Source organism: Ambystoma mexicanum, chromosome 13 (genome assembly GCF_040938575.1).
Source record: "Ambystoma mexicanum isolate Mex_15411 chromosome 13, UKY_AmexF1_1, whole genome shotgun sequence".
NCBI lineage: Eukaryota > Metazoa > Chordata > Amphibia > Caudata > Ambystomatidae > Ambystoma > Ambystoma mexicanum.
This window is the reverse complement of record NC_090938.1, coordinates 133,834,517-133,855,043: the sequence shown is the minus strand read 5'-3', so window position 1 is coordinate 133,855,043 and position 20,527 is coordinate 133,834,517. Positions and strand designations below refer to the sequence as shown.

The window sequence follows — 20,527 nt, the reverse complement described above, 5'->3', positions numbered from 1 at the left end:
GTGAATATTTCCTGTTACTAAGATTACATCAAGAATGAATGCTGAGATTTAGAAACACGTGTTTTGTACAGCGCTGTAGTCACCGCAGAACACTTCGTTATCTCGTAGATGGCGCTACGGCTGTAGTCTAGCCTTCTTTTGATTGGTCTGGCTGATGGATACTTTCTCTGGGGTACGGCTGGAGTCTAGGATACTTTCTCTGGGGTACGGCTGAAGTCTAGCCTTCTTTTGATTGGTCTGGCCGATGGATACTTTCTCTGGGGTACGGCTGGAGTCTAGCCTTCTTTTGATTGGTCTGGCCGATGGATACTTTCTCTGGGGTATGGCTGGAGTCCAGCCTTCTTTTGATTGGTCTGGCCGACGGATACTTTCTCTGGGGTACGGCTGGAGTCTAGCCTTCTTTTGATTGGTCTGGCCGATGGATACTTTCTCTGGGCTACGGCTGGAGTCTAGCCTTCTTTTGATTGGTCTGGCTGATGGATACTTTCTCTGGAGTCTAGGATACTTTCTCTGGGGTACGGCTGGAGTCTAGCCTTCTTTTGATTGGTCTGGCCGATGGATACTTTCTCTGGGCTACGGCTGAAGTCTTGCCTTCTTTTGATTGGTCTGGCTGATGGATACTTTCTCTGGGGTACGGCTGGACTCTTGCCTTCTTTTGATTGGTCTGGCTGATGGATACTTTCTCTGGGGTACAGCTGGAGTCTAGCCTTCTTTTGATTGGTCTGGCTGATGGATACTTTCTCTGGGGTACGGCTGGAGTCTTGCCTTCTTTTGATTGGTCTGGCTGATGGATACTTTCTTTTGATTTGTCTGGTTGATGGATACTTTCTCTGGGGTACGGCTGGAGTCTAGCCTTCTTTTGATTGGTCTGGCCGATGGATACTTTCTCTGGGCTACGGCTGGAGTCTAGCCTTCTTTTGATTGGTCTGGCTGATGGATACTTTCTCTGGAGTCTAGGATACTTTCTCTGGGGTACGGCTGAAGTCTTGCCTTCTTTTGATTGGTCTGGCTGATGGATACTTTCTCTGGGGTACGGCTGGACTCTTGCCTTCTTTTGATTGGTCTGGCTGATGGATACTTTCTCTGGGGTACAGCTGGAGTCTAGCCTTCTTTTGATTGGTCTGGCTGATGGATACTTTCTCTGGGGTACGGCTGGAGTCTTGCCTTCTTTTGATTGGTCTGGCTGATGGATACTTTCTTTTGATTTGTCTGGTTGATGGATACTTTCTCTGGGGTACGGCTGGAGTCTAGCCTTCTTTTGATTGGTCTGGCCGATGGATACTTTCTCTGGGGTATGGCTGGAGTCCAGCCTTCTTTTGATTGGTCTGGCCGATGGATACTTTCTCTGGGGTACGGCTGGAGTCTAGCCTTCTTTTGATTGGTCTGGCCGATGGATACTTTCTCTGGGCTACGGCTGGAGTCTAGCCTTCTTTTGATTGGTCTGGCCGATGGATACTTTCTCTGGGCTACGGCTGAAGTCTTGCCTTCTTTTGATTTGTCTGGCCGATGGATACTTTCTCTGGGGTACGGCTGGAGTCTAGCCTTCTTTTGATTGGTCTGGCTGATGGATACTTTCTCTGGAGTCTAGGATACTTTCTCTGGGGTACGGCTCAAGTCTTGCCTTCTTTTGATTGGTCTGGCTGATGGATACTTTCTCTGGGGTACGGCTGGAGTCTAGCCTTCTTTTGATTGGTCTGGCTGATGGATACTTTCTCTGGGGTATGGCTGGACTCTTGCCTTCTTTTGATTGGTATGGCTGATGGATACTTTCTTTTCATTGGTCTGGCTGATGGATACTTTCTCTGGGGTACAGCTGGAGTCTAGCCTTCTTTTGATTGGTCTGGCTGATGGATACTTTCTCTGGGGTACGGCTGGAGTCTTGCCTTCTTTTGATTGGTCTGGCTGATGGATACTTTCTTTTGATTGGTCTGGTTGATGGATACTTTCTCTGGGGTACGGCTGGAGTCTTGCCTTCTTTTGATTGGTCTGGCTGATGGATACTTTCTCTGGGGTATGGTTGGAGTCTAGCCTTCTTTTGATTGGTCTGGCTGATGGATACTTTCTCTGGGGTAACAGCTGGAATGTATGCTCGATCTTCTGTAGGTGTGTAATGCCACTAGGACATATAATATGCGGTTGGGTCTTCGGTATTGCTGGGCCCTATAGTGCATCTTGTGGTATTTGCATGTCCTCTTGGCGTCTATGCTAGGTTATGCCTTTGAGCCTTATGGTGACACTGTAGGCATTTGCTTGGCAGTTTGGGCACTGTGAGAGAGATGTGGGTTGCTTATCACGATAGTTGGGTGTGAGTATGGTTGCTTTTATGAAAGTGGCATTGTGGGGCAGACTGGGGCGGGGGTACTTTGCTGTGAGTAAAGGGCTATGCATGAAGAAATGTATCCTGACGTGTGCTGCCAGGAGAAGTCCTTGGGTAGAATGGTTGGCTTCTGGGAAAGCCATGGGTAGGCTTTGGCATATGATGTGTGAAATTTCAAGAAATGGTTCCGAAAACACCCCTTTATATTGATAACAATCCGAGACAACAACCTTTGATGACACACAAGGGTGTTTCCAAAAATCAACGTGATCTCCAATGAGACTATTATTGTGATCCCAAGAGACAGCCTGCACCTTGCTGCCTATAGGAAGACAGTCTTCCATGTGACGTGCTCAGGGTCACTCAAGGTCACGAGTTCAAAAGGTCCACTCTGCATTTAGAGCAATATTCAAGTTCAAAACCGGGTGGAGTTTCAAAGGCTGTGGGCAAGAAAGAAGGCTTTTTTGAAAACCTTTCAAGCACTGCAAGTTTCAAAGCAAAAAACAGTTCAATTGCTTTCAGTTCCAATTGAAGGAAAATAGCAGGCCCATCAGCGCCCGTGTGCTGGAAGCCACACTGACGCCACTGCTTGAAGATGATAGATAGGTAGGCCCCTTTGCTTCATGCCCATTCTTACACTGCACAAGTCAGCCCACGTGGGCAAATGCATCCTCGCTTGTCAACCTCACCCCCTGCCATCCTGCATAACATTCGATATTGTAATGTATTGTATTGTATTCGGTTATTTATATAGCGCTCTTTCCCCCCTTCATATGGCCTCAATGCGCTTTGTGGTTGGAGCGCCCTCGGTGACTGTAGTCAATGTGCTGGAAGTTCTAGGAGTTTTAGATTAGGAGATGCATGTGTGCATTTTCGACTGTCTAGGACTTAAGCGGCTGGCTAGGCCTGACTAAGCAGCCCAAAGGTCAGGCACATGGGTGGGCGCTGTTGGTGGTGTGTGATAGAGAGCTATTGTTGAGAGAGTCGAAGTGTGGCCAGCTATACCAAATGTATTTTCGTTGGTAGTCGCTGTATGCGAGTGGCAGGGGTGTTGAGGTACGTCAGGTGTTTCAGTGTGGGCGCCTACATGCGCTTCTAGACCAGATGAGCAGAGCCATAGCTGCATTCTACGGTGCATGGATGCGTGGCCGTGCCTGTGGCGATCACAAAGGCACAACTGTACGCTGCTGAAAGAACCTTAAAGGGCCACGTTATATAAAGCAATTTCTTCTCCCAAGGCCCTGATGGCAACCCCCCTTATTCAGTGGCAGCACGCGTTCCACGCCCACATAGCACACAACACGTTCCTTGACCTTAGAGTCCAAATCCCACCCATCAATGGCTTCCAAAGATCTATCCCCCACAGGTGCTTATTTATCCCTATCAGGCCAGAGTGGCCCCCCTGAGCTGAACATCAGAACCACAGGTTTAACAATAATTCATGAACCTTACTTGGAATCAAAAATGCATCTGCGACCGTCCACAATGACTGGAACCCTACAAGTAAAACCTTCTCCGTTGGCCCCCATTAAGCAAACGATGTGGCGCCATTTTCAATATAGCATTTCTCCTCAGTCAGCTTCCACTTCTCCTGGGACGCATAACCTTGCATGCTGCCCGCCACATCCAAACGGTGCCACAATGCAAGCACACAGTGGAGCTCAGGCCTACTGCAAATCAAGCTAGTGCGCATGCGATATCGAGTAGAGTAGAGAAAACGCATGCTCCCCCCACACCACCACCACCACCAGCCATGTGGTCTGTGCCAGTGAATTCTGGAAAAGAGGAAGGTGGGCCTTACCGTGGAGCCAGGTACAGGGCACAGCGCTCTCCCTTCTGCATCTTCTCCAGGGCCTTGTCAATCCCGATAGGAATGTTGTGATCTTCCCCCTCTCCGACTACAAAGGTCACGTCGCGGCGGTCAAACACCCGCGCGCCACAATGGCCCTCCACATGAACTAGAAAAGAAAGGCGTGTCAGACCGGCATAGGGAAAAGATTTCAAGTGACCATGCCCAGATGTCCCCATCCAACACTTCAGCCCTTCTCCTTGATCACCCTCTCATCTCTCTATTGCCCAAACGGGTGTTCTAAGGAATGCATCTCCTTGCTTAGTGAGTGAGGGGAAACATGAGCAAGAAACATGGCTGGAAGCATAACCAAGGGCTTAGGGAAAGGAGTCCATCCTTGGGATGAGGAAAGAACATGACTGGAAGCATAACCAGGGGCTTAGGCAAAGGAGTCCATCCTTGGGATGAGGAAGGAACATGGCTGGAAGCATAACCAGGGGCTTAGGCAAAGGAGTCCATCCTTGGGAGAAGAAGGAACATGGCTGGAAGCATAACCAGGGGCTTAGGCAAAGGAGTCCATCCTTGGGATGAGGAAGGAACATGGCTGGAAGCATAACCAGGGGCTTAGGCAAAGTAGTCCATCCTTGGGATGAAGAAGGAACATGGCTGGAAGCATAACCAGGGGTTTAGGCAAACGAGTCCATCCTTGGGATGAGGAAGGAACATGGCTGGAAGCATAACCAGGGGCTTAGGCAAAGGAGTCCATCCTTGGGATGAAGAAGGAACATGGCTGGAAGCATAACCAGGGGCTTAGGGAAAGGAGTCCATCCTTGGGATGAAGAAAGAACATGGTGGAGAAACAGCAAGGGGCTTGAACTAATGAGTAGTGACAACCCACGGCTGCAGGTCGGGAAGCGGTACGGACAATCTCATTATAGCGCTGAAGACAAGGCCCTCAGGCTTAGTAGGCTTACAAGACAAACAACATGATAACAACCGATAGACCAGTGGAAAGGCATCAAGAGGCATCAAGAGGAGCCAGACTACGGAAAAAAGGTCAATACACAGCTTCTTGAATCCACGCTTAAAGCTGGCAAAAGAGCCCGAGGAAGGGCATTGCAGCTTCTCGGCGTCCCATAGGGGTGCCCCCTTCAGCTTGGCCCCGGGCACCTGAAGAAGGAAAGAGTTATTAGAGCTGAACACCTTCCGTGCAGGTGCCTGGAGAGTCTGCTGGATAAATGCACAGGACTGCTGCCATATGGGCAGGTGTGTGTAACGCACAAAAGCAACAGGTGATCCTACTGGCAACAGACTGGGGCCCCTCCCGGCTTCAGAGCTACTAGCAACACACAGATAGCCAACTGGGGGCCCTCCCGGCTTCAGAGCTACTAGCAACACACAGATAACCAACTGGTGGCCCTCCCCGCTTCAGAGATCCGATCCCTTCTGGTAGGCCCTCCACAGCCCGAACCGCATGCATTTGCACTGCCTGTAGTCAAGTCTAGCGGCTATTATAGCCCGAGATTGGGGGCCCTCCCCGCTTCAGAGATCCGATCCCTTCTGGTAGGCCCTCCACAGCCCGCACCGCATGCATTTGCACTGCCTGTAGTCCAGTCTGGCGCCTATTATAGCCCGAGATTGGGGGCCCTCCCCGCTTCAGAGATCCGATCCCTTCTGGTAAGCCCTCCACAGCCCGCACCGCATGTATTTGCACTGCCTGTAGTCCAGTCTGGCGCCTATTATAGCCCAAGATTGGGGGCCCTCCCCGCTTCAGAGATCCGATCCCTTCTGGTAAGCCCTCCACAGCCCGCACCGCATGTATTTGCACTGCCTGTAGTCCAGTCTGGCGCCTATTATAGCCCGAGATTGGGGGCCCTCCCCGCTTCAGAGATCCGATCCCTTCTGGTATGCCCTCCACAGCCCGCACCGCATGCATTTGCACTGCCTGTAGTCCAGTCTAGCGCCTATTATAGCCCGAGATTGGGGGCCCTCCCGGCTTCAGAGATGCGATCCCCTCTGGTAAGCCCTCCACAGCCCGCACCGCATGCATTTGCACTGCCTGTAGTCAAGTCTGGCGCCTATTACAGCCCGAGCAATGGCTGCACAGCTGTTAGTGCTCGGAAAAAGCCTTCGTTGAACTAGCACTTTGAGACAGTAAGAAGAATAGGAAGGAAGGCTGTGAGCATGCGCATGCGCTGCCACGTTCCGTCCTGGATCTAGGATTATACCCAGGCCTTCACTTTGGGGCGTGTGGCAGTGCCACAGCCAGCAATGTTAAACTGTAGAGGGCGGCAGGTGGGGAAGTGGCCGACCTAGGAAATGGAACACGACCACGGGTAATGGACTGTAGTGGGCGACAGGTGGGGCAGTGGGCGACCTAGAAAATGGAGCACGACCACATGTAATGGACTGTACTGGGCGGTAGGAAATGAAACACGACCACGGGTAATGGACAGCACTGGGCGGCAGGTGGCGCAGTGGCCAACCTAGGAAATGGAACACGACCACAGGTAATGGACTGTACTGGGCGGCAGGTGGCGCAGTGGCTGACCTAGGAAATGGAACACGACCATGGGTAATGGACGGCACTGGGCGGTAGGAAATGGAACACGACCACGGGTAATGGACTGTACTGGGTGGCACGAGGGGCAGTGGCCAACCTAGGAAACCTAGGAAATGGAACACGACCATGGGGGCAGTGGCCAAGCTAGGAAATGGAACACGACCACGGGTAATGAACTGTATTGGGCGGCAGGTGGGGCCGTGGCCAAGCTAGGAAATGGAACACGACCATCTGTAATGGACGGCACTGGGCGGTAGGAAATGGAACACGACCACGGGGGCAGTGGCCAAGCTAGGAAATGGAACACGACCACAGGTAATGGACTGTACTGGGCGGCAGGTGGCGCAGTGGCCGACCTAGGAAATGGAACACGACCACGGGTAATGGACGGCACTGGGCGGTAGGAAATGGAACACGGCCACGGGTAATGGACTGTACTGGGCGGCAGGTGGCGCAGTGGCCGACCTAGGAAATGGAACACGACCACGGGTAATGGACGGCACTGGGCGGTAGGAAATGGAACACGACCACGGGTAATGGACTGTACTGGGCGGCAGGTGGGGCCGTGGCCGACCTAGGAAATGGAACACGACCACGGGTAATGGACTGTAGCACAAAGCAAGGCTAGTAGTGGTGAGCAATGGCAAGTGTAAACATTAAGGATAAGGCACACAAGTGGTGGGGCAGCAGAGGATACGGCTGCGGCAGTAGCAAGGGGCCTTCTTTACAGCAATGTAAGAGGCCAGGCAGATGTTAAGTAAGGTGCATGCTTTACAGCACTGCAACCTCCAAGGCCAGGCTTAGCAAGGGACTTGTCTGCGGTAGTAAGGAACCTGTCTGGGCGGCAGCAGGGGCAGGACGGGAGGCAGTGACGGGCATGGCTGGTGATGAGTAATGGGAAAGGTAGGCTGGTGTGAACAGAGAGAAAGGCCAGCGTTAAGATGGACTCAAGCTGGGGGCAGATAGGAGCACGGCAGGGGTAGATGGGGGGATTAAGTGGCAAGGCTAGGTCGTGGGTTTGCCAACGCCAGGAAACAGTGACGGACATGCAGCAGCAGAGCTGCCTGAAGTAAGGGAAAGTAGGAATGAGGAGGCAAGGTGGGGCGGCCGGTAGAGAGGGGCAGGCCTCTGGAAAAGCATAATCAGTGCTGCCTGAAGGGAAAGTAGGCAGAGAGAGGAGGCAGGCTGGGGCAGCCGGTAGAGAGGGGCAGGCCTTTGAAGAAGCATAATCAGTGCTGCCTGAAGGGAAAGTAGTAATGAGGAGGCAAGGTGGGGCAGCCGGTAGAGAGGGGCAGGCCTCTGGAGAAGCATAATCAGTGCTGCCTGAAGGGAAAGTAGGAATGTGGAGGCAACGTGGGGCGGCCGGTAGAGAGGGGCAGGCCTCTGGAGAAGCATAATCAGTGCTGCCTGAAGGGAAAGTAGGCCGAGAGAGGAGGCACTGTGGGGCGGCCGGTAGAGAGGGGCAGGCCTCTGGAGAAGCATAATCAGTGCTGCCTGAAGGGAAAGTAGGCCGAGAGAGGAGGTAGGCTGGGGCAGCCAGTAGAGAGGGGCAGGCCTCTGTAGAAGCGTAATCAGTGCTGCCTGAAGGGAAAGTAGGCCGAGAGAGGAGGCAGGCTGGGGCAGCCGGTAGAGAGGGGCAGGCCTCTGGAGAAGCATAATCAGTGCTGCATGAATTAAGGGAAAGTAGGAATGAGGAGGCACGGTGGGGCGGCCGGTAGAGAGGGGCAGGCCACCTGAGAAGCATAATCAGTGCTGCCTGAAGGGCAGGCCTCTGGAGAAGCATAATCAGTGCTGCCGGAAGTAAAGGAAAGTAGGAATGAGGAGGCACGGTGGGGCGGCCGGTAGAGAGGGGCAGGCCTCTGGAGAAGCATAATCAGTGCTGCCTGAAGGGAAAGTAGGAATGAGGAGGCACTGTGGGGCGGCTGGTAGAGAGGGGCAGGCCTCTGGAGAAGCATAATCAGTGCTGCCTGAAGGGAAAGTAGGCCGAGAGAGGAGGTAGGCTGGGGCAACCGGTAGAGAGGGGCAGGCCTCTGGAGAAGCATAATCAGTGCTGCCTGAAGTAAGGGAAAGTAGGAATGAGGAGGAACGGTGGGGCGGCCGGTAGAGAGGGGCAGGCCTCTGCAGAAGCATAATCAGTGCTGCCTGAAGGGAAAGTAGGCCGAGAGAGGAGGCACTGTGGGGCGGCCGGTAGAGAGGGGCAGGCCTCTGGAGAAGCATAATCAGTGCTGCCTGAAGGGAAAGTAGGCCGAGAGAGGAGGCACTGTGGGGCGGCCGGTAGAGAGGGGCAGGCCTCTGGAGAAGCATAATCAGTGCTGCCTGAAGGGAAAGTAGGCCGAGAGAGGAGGCAGGCTGGGGCAGCCGGTATAGAGGGGCAGGCCTCTGGAGAAGCATAATCAGTGCTGCCAGAAGTAAGGGAAAGTAGGAATGAGGAGGCACAGTGGCGCGGCCGGTAGAGAGGGGCAGGCCTCTGGAGAAGCATAATCAGTGCTGCCTGAAGGGAAAGTAAGCCGAGAGAGGAGGCACTGTGAGGCGGCCCGTAGAGAGGGGCAGGCCTCTGAAGAAGCATAATCAGTGCTGCCTGAAGGGAAAGTAGGCCGAGAGAGGAGGCACTGTGGGGCGGCCGGTAGAGAGGGGCAGGCCTCTGGAGAAGCATAATCAGTGCTGCCTGAAGGGAAAGTAGGCCGAGAGAGGAGGCACTGTGGGGCAGCCGGTAGAGAGAGGCAGGCCTCTGGAGAAGCATAATCAGTGCTGCCTGAAGGGAAAGTAGGCCGAGAGAGGAGGCACTGTGGGGCGGCCGGTAGAGAGGGGCAGGCCTCAGGAGAAGCATAATCAGTGCTGCCTTAAGGGAAAGTAGGCCGAGAGAGGAGGCACTGTGGGGCGGCCGGTAGAGAGGGGCAGGCCTCTGGAGAAGCATAATCAGTGCTGCCTGAAGGGAAAGTAGGCCGAGAGAGGAGGCAGGCTGGGGCAGCCCGTAGAGAGGGGCATGCCTCTGGAGAAGCATAATCAGTGCTGCCTGAAGTAAGGGAAAGTAGGAATGAGGAGGCACGGTGGGGCGGCCGGTAGAGAGGGGCAGGAATCTGGAGAAGCATAATCAGTGCTGCCTGAAGGGAAAGTAGGCCGAGAGAGGAAGCAGGCCTGGGCAGCCGGTAGAGAGGGGCAGGCCTTTGGAGAAGCATAATCAGTGCTGCCTAAAGGGAAAGTAGGCCGAGAGAGGAGGCAGGCTGGGGTAGCTGGTAGAGAGGGGCTGGCCTCGGGCTTCTTTTGTGTGTGACCAGGGCGAGATGGTGAGCGTTGTTGGGAAAGTACGCGGAATAAGGAGACAGGCTGGGGCAGCTGGTAGAGAGGGGCAGGCCTCGGGCTTCTTTTGTGTGTGCCCAGGGCGAGATGGTGAGCGTTGTTGGGAAAGTACGCGGAATAAGGAGACAGGCTGGGGCAGCTGGTAGAGAGGGGCAGGCCTCGGGCTTCTTTTGTGTGTGCATAGGGCGAGATGGTGAGCGTTGTTGGGAAAGTACGCGGAATAAGGAGACAGGCTGGGGCAGCTGGTAGAGAGGGGCAGGCCTCGGGCTTCTTTTGTGTGTGCCCAGGGCGAGATGGTGAGCGTTGTTGGGAAAGTACGCGGAATAAGGAGACAGGCTGGGGCAGCTGGTAGAGAGGGGCAGGCCTCGGGCTTCTTTTGTGTGTGCCCAGGGCGAGATGGTGAGCGTTGTTGGGAAAGTACGCGGAATAAGGAGACGGGCTGGGGCAGCTGGTAGAGAGGGGCAGGCCTCGGGCTTCTTTTGTGTGTGCCCAGGGCGAGATGGTGAGCGTTGTTGGGAAAGTACGCGGAATAAGGAGACAGGCTGGGGCAGCTGGTAGAGAGGGGCAGGCCTCGGGCTTCTTTTGTGTGTGCCCAGGGCGAGATGGTGAGCGTTGTTTACTTTATTGTGAAGAGGAACTCGGGGGTGACTAAGGGTGAGACAGTGTGCGGTTCCCTTCGGTGCATGTGGTGAGATTAAATACTGCTCTTTTCAGAGCGGCTCAGGGTGAGATTGTGTGCTGTTGTTTTTGGAGACGATGATCAGCACACGGTGTTCTCACTCTGCTTGGCACGAACACAATGTGCTCAGAGCAATTTGTACTGTGATTACAAAAAGGCAGAAAACAAAACCTGAACTATCACAGGCAGTCGAAGCAGCAGCAGAAACACAGTTGACGAGCAAGCACTGCCTGGGCCCAGTGATCGCACCACCGAGCTGTGCAATACTGGGGTTCAGAGGGAGTAATGGGCCTGGGATCCCTTCCTTCGATACTGAGGCGCATATGGAAGGCCCGGGCAGGTCTAGCCAGGTCCCTGATGACAGACACTTACATCTTACGCCCCTGCCTTGCAGAGTCTGGAGCCAGGCAGCCCTTGCTCCCATTCAGCAGATAGATTCAAAAGACACGAGGGGGATGGATACGTTCCCATTGAGAAGATGGTTTATATTGACTTTATTTTAATTATTTATTGTAAATAGTTCTCAGACTGCTGAGTGACGGCCTCCCGGCTGTGCTCCCCGCTCCCTTGTTACCCCGCTAGCAATGTGACACTGGGGATTCGAGGTGATCGGGCACAAGATGGGGCAGATATATATATATCCCCTGTTTAAGAACGACTTCCCAGGGCAAAGGCAGAGTTACAGCCCCGATCACCCCTCCGGCAGCTTTTCACACATCTCTACAGTGCTCTAGGACCCCCGATCGCCCCTCCGGCAGCTTTTCACACATCTCTACAGTGCTCTAGGACCCCCGATCGCCCCTCCGGCAGCTTTTCACACATCTCTACAGTGCTCTAGGACCCCCGATCGCCCCTCCGGCAGATTTTCACACATCTCTACAGTGCTCTAGGACCCCCGATCGCCCCTCCGGCAGCTTTTCACACATCTCTACAGTGCTCTAGGACCCCCGATCGCCACTCCGGCAGTTTTTCACACATCTCTACAGTGCTCTAGGACCCCCGATCGCCCCTCCGGCAGCTTTTCACACATCTCTACAGTGCTCTAGGACCCCCGATCGCCCCTCCGGCAGCTTTTCACACATCTCTACAGTGCTCTAGGACCCCCGATCGCCCCTCCGGCAGCTTTTCACACATCTCTACAGTGCTCTAGGACCTTGAAGCGTCTTTAGTGCTAGATGAAATTACAAATTAAGATCACAGACCAAAGCACGGAACAGACTCAAGGAGTATGGCAAAGCACGACTTTATTCTCATTTCATAAAGTAGGGAGAGACCTGACAAACATCGGACTGATACATGCACACTCCCTTATACCCCAATATGCATCCTATGACGTCATTCCACGTGGCAAAATACAAAACCTATCGATGGAAAGGATTGGTTAAAGGATCATAGAATATATCAGGTTTAGTGCTTCATTGGCCAGCACGCCTTGAACTACCTCTACGTACAGTACAGTACTGATTATAATGGACAGACAGTCAGTGGATGGGTCTATGCAATGTACTATGTTAGGTTGTCCCTCAAACCCACTGATTGCTTGGCATACTATTCCAGCCATGGACTTTCGACTCTTTTGGCAGCATGTGAGCGAAACGAAACTTAGGTATTTGATTCCTGTCAGACTACTCCCTGTCTTCCCAATTGGCCCATCACTTCGATCGGTAGGCCATAAACCAAAGTCTTCCTTTTGTAGTTGACCTTGTTGACTACTCACTGGCCTGGAACATTCAAGTGAGTGTGAACACACTGCTATCTACGTCTGTGGCTTAATGAATAGCCCTTGTTCTCTTCTCCGAAATCACGTGCTAGCAGACCAGAAATTGGTCCATTTCAGCCTTCTTTTTTCTGCTATTTGATTTAATTATGCTTGATGCACTTGCTCCTCAAGGCCTGTAGAGACTTGCTCCTCACCCTATCCCATATGAACTATGTACACTTTTAATTGACTGACAGTTGGCTTTGGCAGATGTTTCTTATTCTTCAATCTATGAGGAATGTACCATATTCAGAGCTTATCCATGTACCTCCCCTTGTGCTCTGTGCTTATTCCTTAAAATTGCAATCTGTATTCTGGGCCAAACGTGACTCATTGTCGGTTCTGCACACTGAACTATTCTTCTGCGTCTCTTGATGTTGCAGCCTTAGTCTGTTTCTGAGATAGCTTGGTTGTTTCAGACATGAATCGGCGTCCATTTTCTTACCTTGGCTGTCCTAGCCACGTTATATATACCTCTGTAGCAAGCTTCTATATGTTTCCTTTCTACCTTATTAACAGTTATTGATCAGTAAGTAACTTCATCTTCTTTATAGTCATAATTACTTCCGCTTTGGGTACATGTTTCTCTTCGTGCTTCAGTTACATTGTTACTTGTAAGTATTTGCATATCGTTTCAACATAGGTTCATATATCTTCTTTATGACGCCACTCTGCCCTTGCCAGATTTCACTTAACGCTCCATGTTGTCCATGGGTGTGTGCTGCCATCCTTCCATGCGGCAACCTTCCAATGGCTCAGCGTGAGGATGGTGAGGGGGCAGGAACTAGTGAGAAAGCGGCTAGCTGCTCCTCTACAACACCAACATTCACAGTCTGTCCTCTCCTTAGGACCGGTTGTTCCCATACCCTACAGACCAGGGGTGTATCGGCCACTTGTACTCCCTAAAAATAGGCAAATTCTCCCCAAAAATTAAAATATGAAGAAAAAATAATCCCAATAAAAAATGGCAAATTGACACATAGGAGCTTGTGCTCCCACTTTCACCCAAACAGTTCCATGGATGTGTTTGAACCAGAAGTGCATGTAGTACACAGGAAGAAACGACTATAATTATGGAAGAGGGTAAATGTATTTTTTAATATGCATGAATAACTTGGTGCAAAGAAGTATTTCTCACAAAAACATTTCTGTTGTACAGTTGAACATTTGTTTAATTGTTAATAAAATACTCCCATTGGGAACGGGACTCATGTTTTTACTCCCATAAAAATCATTTTACTCCCAACTTTCAAAAATTGGGAGTAAATTACTCCCATTTCAACATCTTGTTAGACAGAATACTGTGCAGTACCCTTAGGGACCACTAAACAAGATTAAGACTACAGGTGGTAGTACAATTTCACCTTTGGTACAGGCCTGTACTACACCGTTAAAGTGGTAGCAGTAGCGGAGCAGCCAGACTTATCTTTAGACCATCTGTTCACAAAACACTTCACTTCTATTGAATTAAAACCCCACTTCAAATACACTACACACAACCAATTCCCCTTGTGCAGAACAATTCAAGGTAAGTACCTTTGGATTTGACAGACCGGTGTTGTGAATCAAAGCCGTTACCGCGGGTTATTACGCAAACACTTTTTGACAGTAATGATAGTTCGGTTTTACGAAAGAAAGGCGTACCCGCGAGAAGAAATGTTACCGAAGTCAAACACACTTAGTACATTAACACAAGAGGGTTGGGGATAAAAATCATTGGCAATACTTTTGTCAAGGCGGATAGAATCAAGAGACACTTTCTAAAACGTAGATAAAAGTCAATGGGCCTGTGCCAGTGTCAAATGGGACCGGGCCCTGTTGTCGAGGATCACAAGGTTGAACAGTTCACGATTCGAGATTACCAGGAGTACTTAGATATTGTCAAAAGGGAAGCAAAAGTTATAAGAGGGAAGGAAGACAAGGGCAAGCCTTAGGTGAAGAGAAAGAGTTCACCCCAATTCCTCGAAACTGGACACAGTACCTTATTCGTATGAAGAAAAGATGGTGCTACGGCAGTTGTTCCTGGTAGTGCCTGCAGACTCACGGTTCCTGGAGCTTCAGTTGTGGGGACAAGAAGGAGGACGCTTGGAGCGATCTGCACTACCCAGGCATGAAGCCAGCAGCAGCAGCAGCAAAGCAACAGTGAATAAAAGGTGCACTCCTTTAAAACAGGAGAGGCTCTTCAGATGGCTATCCGGACCACTACAGCTGTGTGCAGCGATTTCGACCAAGAAGAGGATCCTCTGGGTGTGGAAGGTGAGCTGGTTGATCCCACCAGGTTCAAGGGAAGAAGACTCCGGACTGGATCTTCTCTTGTCGTTGAAGGGTAGATAGCTCAGAACTGCAGCAGGGCTTCACCGGGACTCGGGAGTTTCAGCAGCCGTCTTCTTCTCCGCTTCTCTTCGGTTCTTTGCAGTTCCAGTGGCGACTCTGACTTCCAGCTCAAGAGTCCTGCCTTTTATGACAAAATCCCCCATTCACACAGTCTGGCTGTCAATCACTCAGCAGGGTGGTTGTCCGGCCCGGACAACCACCTCAGCCAATCAATTCAAAGTGTGACTCGGGTCTCCAAGGAGACCCTGTGCAGGGGGTGACTAAACCCCTCGCTCACATTCAGCCCACCTAGACACCCAGACGCCAAAGGAGGGCTTCTGGACAGAAGCCCGCCAAAGGTCGGCGAACAAAGAAGGCAAACCTGGTTTGCCGCGCAAAGTAAAACACAAGAAGGACTTTAACAAAAAGAAATGACGATAAAACCCAACCGGAGCCGAAATAAAAAGTATTTGGTCAAGCAGGTTTAAGTTCAAGGCAATATAATAGCCTAAAACAGTACCACGTTTATATAGTATAATCGCGGTAGAAAAGTTAAGGTAGATACCACTGCCATCAGCCAATTCTTAGTGTTAAGAGAGTAAAATAAAGCTCAGAGAGGCACAGACAAAAAGGGGTAGGAATTAACCCTTTCCAATACTCCATGTAAAATGGGGTGTATTGGGTCTGCAGTTTAAATGACTACATAAAGTAAATGGCAACTTTACCAGTTTCTGGGGGACAGTAGTCAGTCCCAGAAAAATTGAGTTAGAGGGAAGTCTCAGAGACACCCCTGTGTCACTGCACCGAAGGTTCGGTGTAAAACACACAAAAAGTGGGGCTCATGGAGTGGTGTAGCTCCAGAGCCCAAGATCACACAACCAGAAGAAATACACGTGGCAAAACACATGTAAGAGTGGGAAAAAAGGCTCACACTCTTACCAGGTGGGAAAAATAAACCCCAGAAATCCAGCAAAGCTGCTGAGGGACTCACTAGGTGAGGGAAATTAGCCATAAATGAGATTTCTCCCTAACACATCTCATCTGGAGCACTGCATTCCCCGTTTAATTGTGGCCTTAAGGAAGTTGTGTGCACAAAAACCCCTCCAGAATACCACTCTGGGAAGAGTGTAGCCCTTGCTTTAGGGATCATAAACCATTAGCTATCCTTCAAAAAAATGCCACCAAATTTCAATGCAAATCAATTATTGTAATATAAATATCACTTCACGTATTGCAAATGATCAAATATTGATTTTCAATGCATTCAAGATATGGTCAATGAAGTTACAAAGTTCAAATGTAACTACAAAATAATTGTATGTAAATAGATCATCTGCATTAGAAATGTACAACAATAATGTCCATTTCCATTGCACAAGTCCATTTCCTCCAGGTGGAGGTAAATGCAGACAGGTGCCTGAAATGAAGCCACAGGTGATCCCAATCCACCCAGAGGGCTACATAAGGCACACCCCTACCCCAAACACTGTTTCCAACACCATGTTGCCACTAGCCACTGTGAGCTGGGATAGGCAGCTGCTCATGCTGCGCTTGGAAGTAGAGAGGTTGAACAACCAGGATACAGCACAGGTAGTGCAGGGGGATAGGCAGGAAGAGGAGGAGGAGGAGGGGCCAAACAAGGCGTGCCCCGATCCCCAGGCCCCAAAGTCGCGCCAAAGTTAAGCCCATCTGTGCTCATCCGTGCGTAGTCCGGGCCATGGGGCTTGCCATCTACTTACGCTACCAACGCCTCCTCTGCTGGGTACCTATTGCATGAGGCTTTATTGTCTCATTCCCCTTCTAATACCATTCCTCCTGCATAATTTTATTAAGGCTAGCAAAACTAATGCTGAGCAGTCCAATATTAGGACCCCCTTCTTGCATTGTTTCCTATTAAATGCTCGCACACTAGTTGCACATGCCCCTGACTGCTAATACTTGATAGATGACTATCACCCAGATCTTCTTTTCGTCACAGAAACATGGCTACGTGAGCACTCTGACCGCTCTGTATTGCTAGCATTACCTCCCAATTAGAGCATCCTCCGTCTGGACCGAGTGTCGGCTCACTCTGGTGGACGGATTGCAGTCATTTATAAGTCTATATTTAATATGCCCTCGATACAAACTGACCACAGCCTGAAAATGGAATCGTTACTGCTACACCTCCAAGTTTCTGCCTCCATGTTTCTGACTGTGCTACTGGTTTATCGTCCCCCCTGGCTATGACCGCTCTTTTCTGACTGATTTCCCCGCCTTAGTTTCTGAACTCATATTAAAACATTCCAACCTACTCTGTGTTGGTGATTTTAACCTTCCGATCACCAAAGCAAGTGAGCATGCAATATCTCAATTGTTTACCACTATGTCAGATTTAGGCCTCCCACAACAGGTTACCTACCCAACCCACTGTCTTGGCAACACTTTGGAGCTCATGTTTGCTGCTAAAGAGGTTTGTAGTATCTTTCCCGCGTTCCCATTGACTTGGTCCAATCACTTTGCAGTTCCATTCTCTATCCCTACTATGCCCTGCCTTGAAACTCGGCCAACAGTTCTTCTGGAAACGTGCTTGGCGCTCTACCTCTCGTCAACAACTATGTACTCAAACTGAGTCACATTGTGCCAGGTCATCTCCCTGCATGCAAACCAATTTAGCAGAGGCCTTTGGCAATGTGGCTGACTCCATTGCGCCGTTGAAGTGCTGTGAAGCTAGGGCTCATCCGTCTGAACCCTGGTACACTGAAGACCTAAAGGCGTTAAAGCTACTCCGTACGCAGGCAGAAAGATGGATACTTCATTATAATCCAGCTCATAAAAACTTGTTCTGTCAAGCCTCAAGTAATTACCAGGAAGCTTTTTTCCTGGCCAAACAATGCCTCTTCAGTGAGAAAGTATATAAGCCAACCTAAAGCTCTCTTTGAGCTGGTAAAGTCGCTATCCTCACCGGCTAAAAACTCTTCCAAACTAGTATCATCGAAAGGCCTCTGCGACTCTCCGTCTTCTTTTTTGAGGAAAAGATTCTTTCTATTTGCAAAAATCTCGACAGTGTAGGCTCTTCTGTTGACCGGCCGAAGGTGTATTCTGTTTACACTGGGTCTTCGGTAGGCTGGGCTTTGTTTCCTACTTTCTCTGTACAAGATGTACTATCTGCCATAAATAGGTTAAAATCCGCTTCCCCCTTGGACCCTATTCCTCTTTCAATTCTGATGGATATCTCTGCCAACATTGGCCCCTGGATCACATGGGCAATTAACGACTCCCTTGCCACGGGTCATATCCCTAATAATCTAAAACAGGCTCTGGTGATTCCCCTACTGAAGAAGCCGTCTCTGAACCCTGCAGTCCTCTCGAATTTCCGTCCCATTTCTCCTCTACCGTTCACTATGAAGGTGCTTGAATCTTTTATATCCCCACTTCTTGGCGATTTTCTAGAATTGTCCCACTTTTTTGATCCTTTTCAGTCTGGATTTCTCCCTTGTAGAGGAACTGAGTCAGTGCTTGTGGCGGTGGTGGATGATCTTACACACCTGGTGGACGAGGGTGGGGTTGGAGCACTGATTCTTTCAGATCTATCAGCTGCCTTTGACACCGTTGACTACCCCACCCTGGTTGCCCGCCTCTCCTCTGCTGGCCTATCTGGCACAATTCTCAAGTGGTTCACCACTTTCCTCTCAGGACGATCCCAATCAGTCTCCTTGCCCCCTTTCAAATCTAAACCTACCCCTCTGTCGTGCAGAGTCCCTGAAGGCTCAGCAGTATTCCCTATTCTTTTCAACGTTTACATTAAGCCCGTTCATGGTATCATCCAGTCTCATGGCTTCCTATGCTACTCCTGCGCCAACGACAGACAAACAGATTCTCCTTCGACTTGATCTCTACTGCTCCGATACTGCTGCTCGGCTTAGGGGCTGATTGGAGGATGTGGGTGAGTAGATGTCCAGGAATTGGCTGAAGTTAAACACTGATAAAACTGAGGTACTGGTTGTGGGTACAGCGGATCCCTCAAGGTATTGGACCTCTGCGTTTTGGCCATCTAGTTTTGGCCCTTTTCCTTCTCCTGCCTCCTCAGTGAAGGATCTAGGTGGTAACATTTCTAACACCTTATCAATGTCGACCAGATAGCAGCAATTTGCAAATCCGGTCATTTTAAGCTGATGGTCCTCCGTAACATTCTTCCTTATATCCCTGCACATTTGCATGCTCCTGTAGTCTCTTCTTTGGTAATGAGCAGCACTGACTATTGCAATGCGCTTTATTTGGCACAACCTACCTATCTATTACGCCAACTTCAGTTACCACAAAACAAAGCTGCTAAAGCTGTCGCCCACCCCCCTATGTTGCGCACATGTCTCCTATTCTTTGTCAACTGCACTGGCTTCCGGTTGAGAAGAGGGTGTTGTTGAAGTCTCTCTATATTGTGCATAAAGCCTTCCACAAACAGGGGGGCTGAATACCTTCAGGCTAAATTTCTCCCCTATACTCCATCTAAAGCACTTTGCTCTCAAACCTCTCTGAGCATCCAAATTCCCTGGACATATCTCTCCCGTGTTGGTGGACATGCCTTCTCTGTGGCTGCATCAAAAGCTTGGAACGCCCTACCCTATGTTTTACATGAAAGGGAGGATCATTTTTCTTTTCGTCGTGCGTTAAAAACCTATCTTTTCTAATCTTTCTGCTACTTAGTCTATTCCCTTTCGGCTCTCCTTTCTGGTCAGTGCCAAGATGCCCTCGGGTGAATGCTGCGCTCTACAAATTCCTATAACATAACACAACATAACATAACATAACATAACAGGGTCAGACCCTCACCTTGGACCCTCACCGACAACCAGTTGGTCACCCTTTACCACCTCAACAGGGAGACCATAACAGAGCTGCTCCCCACAATACAGGACGACATAGGGAGCAGGATCAGCATCCAGACAGCTGTGCCCCCACTGCTGAAACTAGTGTCCGTCCTATAATTCCTTGGAACTGGCACTTTTCAGCACTCTGTGGCCATGATGCACGGCATGGCACAGTTCACATTCTCTGCAGTGCTGCCCAGGTGCTTGAAGCCCACCTGTGGCAAGTGCAGCGCCATATCACACTGCCTACTACTCTAGCTAGGTCAATGCCATGAAGACACAGTTCTTTGCCATTGCCCAAATGCCAAATGTGATTTCTGCCCTGGACTGTACCCATGTTGCGCTGGTGCCCCCCCGCCCCCAGGCCTACTAGGCAGTGTACTGAAGCTGCAAGCACTACCAATCCATGAATGTGAATGTGCAGGTGACCTGCGACCCCAACCTCATCATCACCCACTGCTGTGCCCTCTACCCTGGTCCCACCCACAATGCCATCGTTCTGCGGAACAGCACACTGCCAGGAAACATGGAGAGGCACAGAGGACAACGGACATGGATTGTAGGTGAGTAGAAAAGCTAGCAGTGCACACATGCACTGTGGGTCACATGCCCAAATGGAAGGGGGGGGGTTTGAATGACCACACAAAGGCTGCCATGACGTGCCATGAATGCGAAATCTGCACATGACTACCTCCAGCACCAATATTACAGTACAGACCAGGGAGCAGGCACATGTCTGACTTACCTGCATGGAAAAGCAATAGTACACATAGAGTATCCACCAAATACACTAAAATGACTACAGGCACCACAATGCAACACAAACCCGCCAAAGCAATGCAGACAAATGGGCAAAATGCCACACAGCACAACATCCATGCCAGTGCCACGGGCATGCACCCATGTGTGGCCAGTCCACAATGCCCAACCGTTGCCACCAGATGCCCAGGGAGGGTCCATGGG

At 50.6% G+C, this 20,527-nt stretch overlaps 1 protein-coding gene across 2 annotated transcripts in view; it reads right to left on the bottom strand.

The window, feature by feature from the left end:
- The window catches only part of FKBP5 (FKBP prolyl isomerase 5), a 569,315-nt gene that overhangs the window by 169,366 nt on the left and 379,422 nt on the right, over positions 1-20,527 (bottom strand). For both annotated transcript variants that reach the window (XM_069633443.1, XM_069633444.1), the window contains one exon: positions 4,119-4,275. In XM_069633443.1, the coding sequence (XP_069489544.1) occupies positions 4,119-4,275 (157 nt within the window). The remainder of the gene's footprint in view (positions 1-4,118; positions 4,276-20,527) is intronic.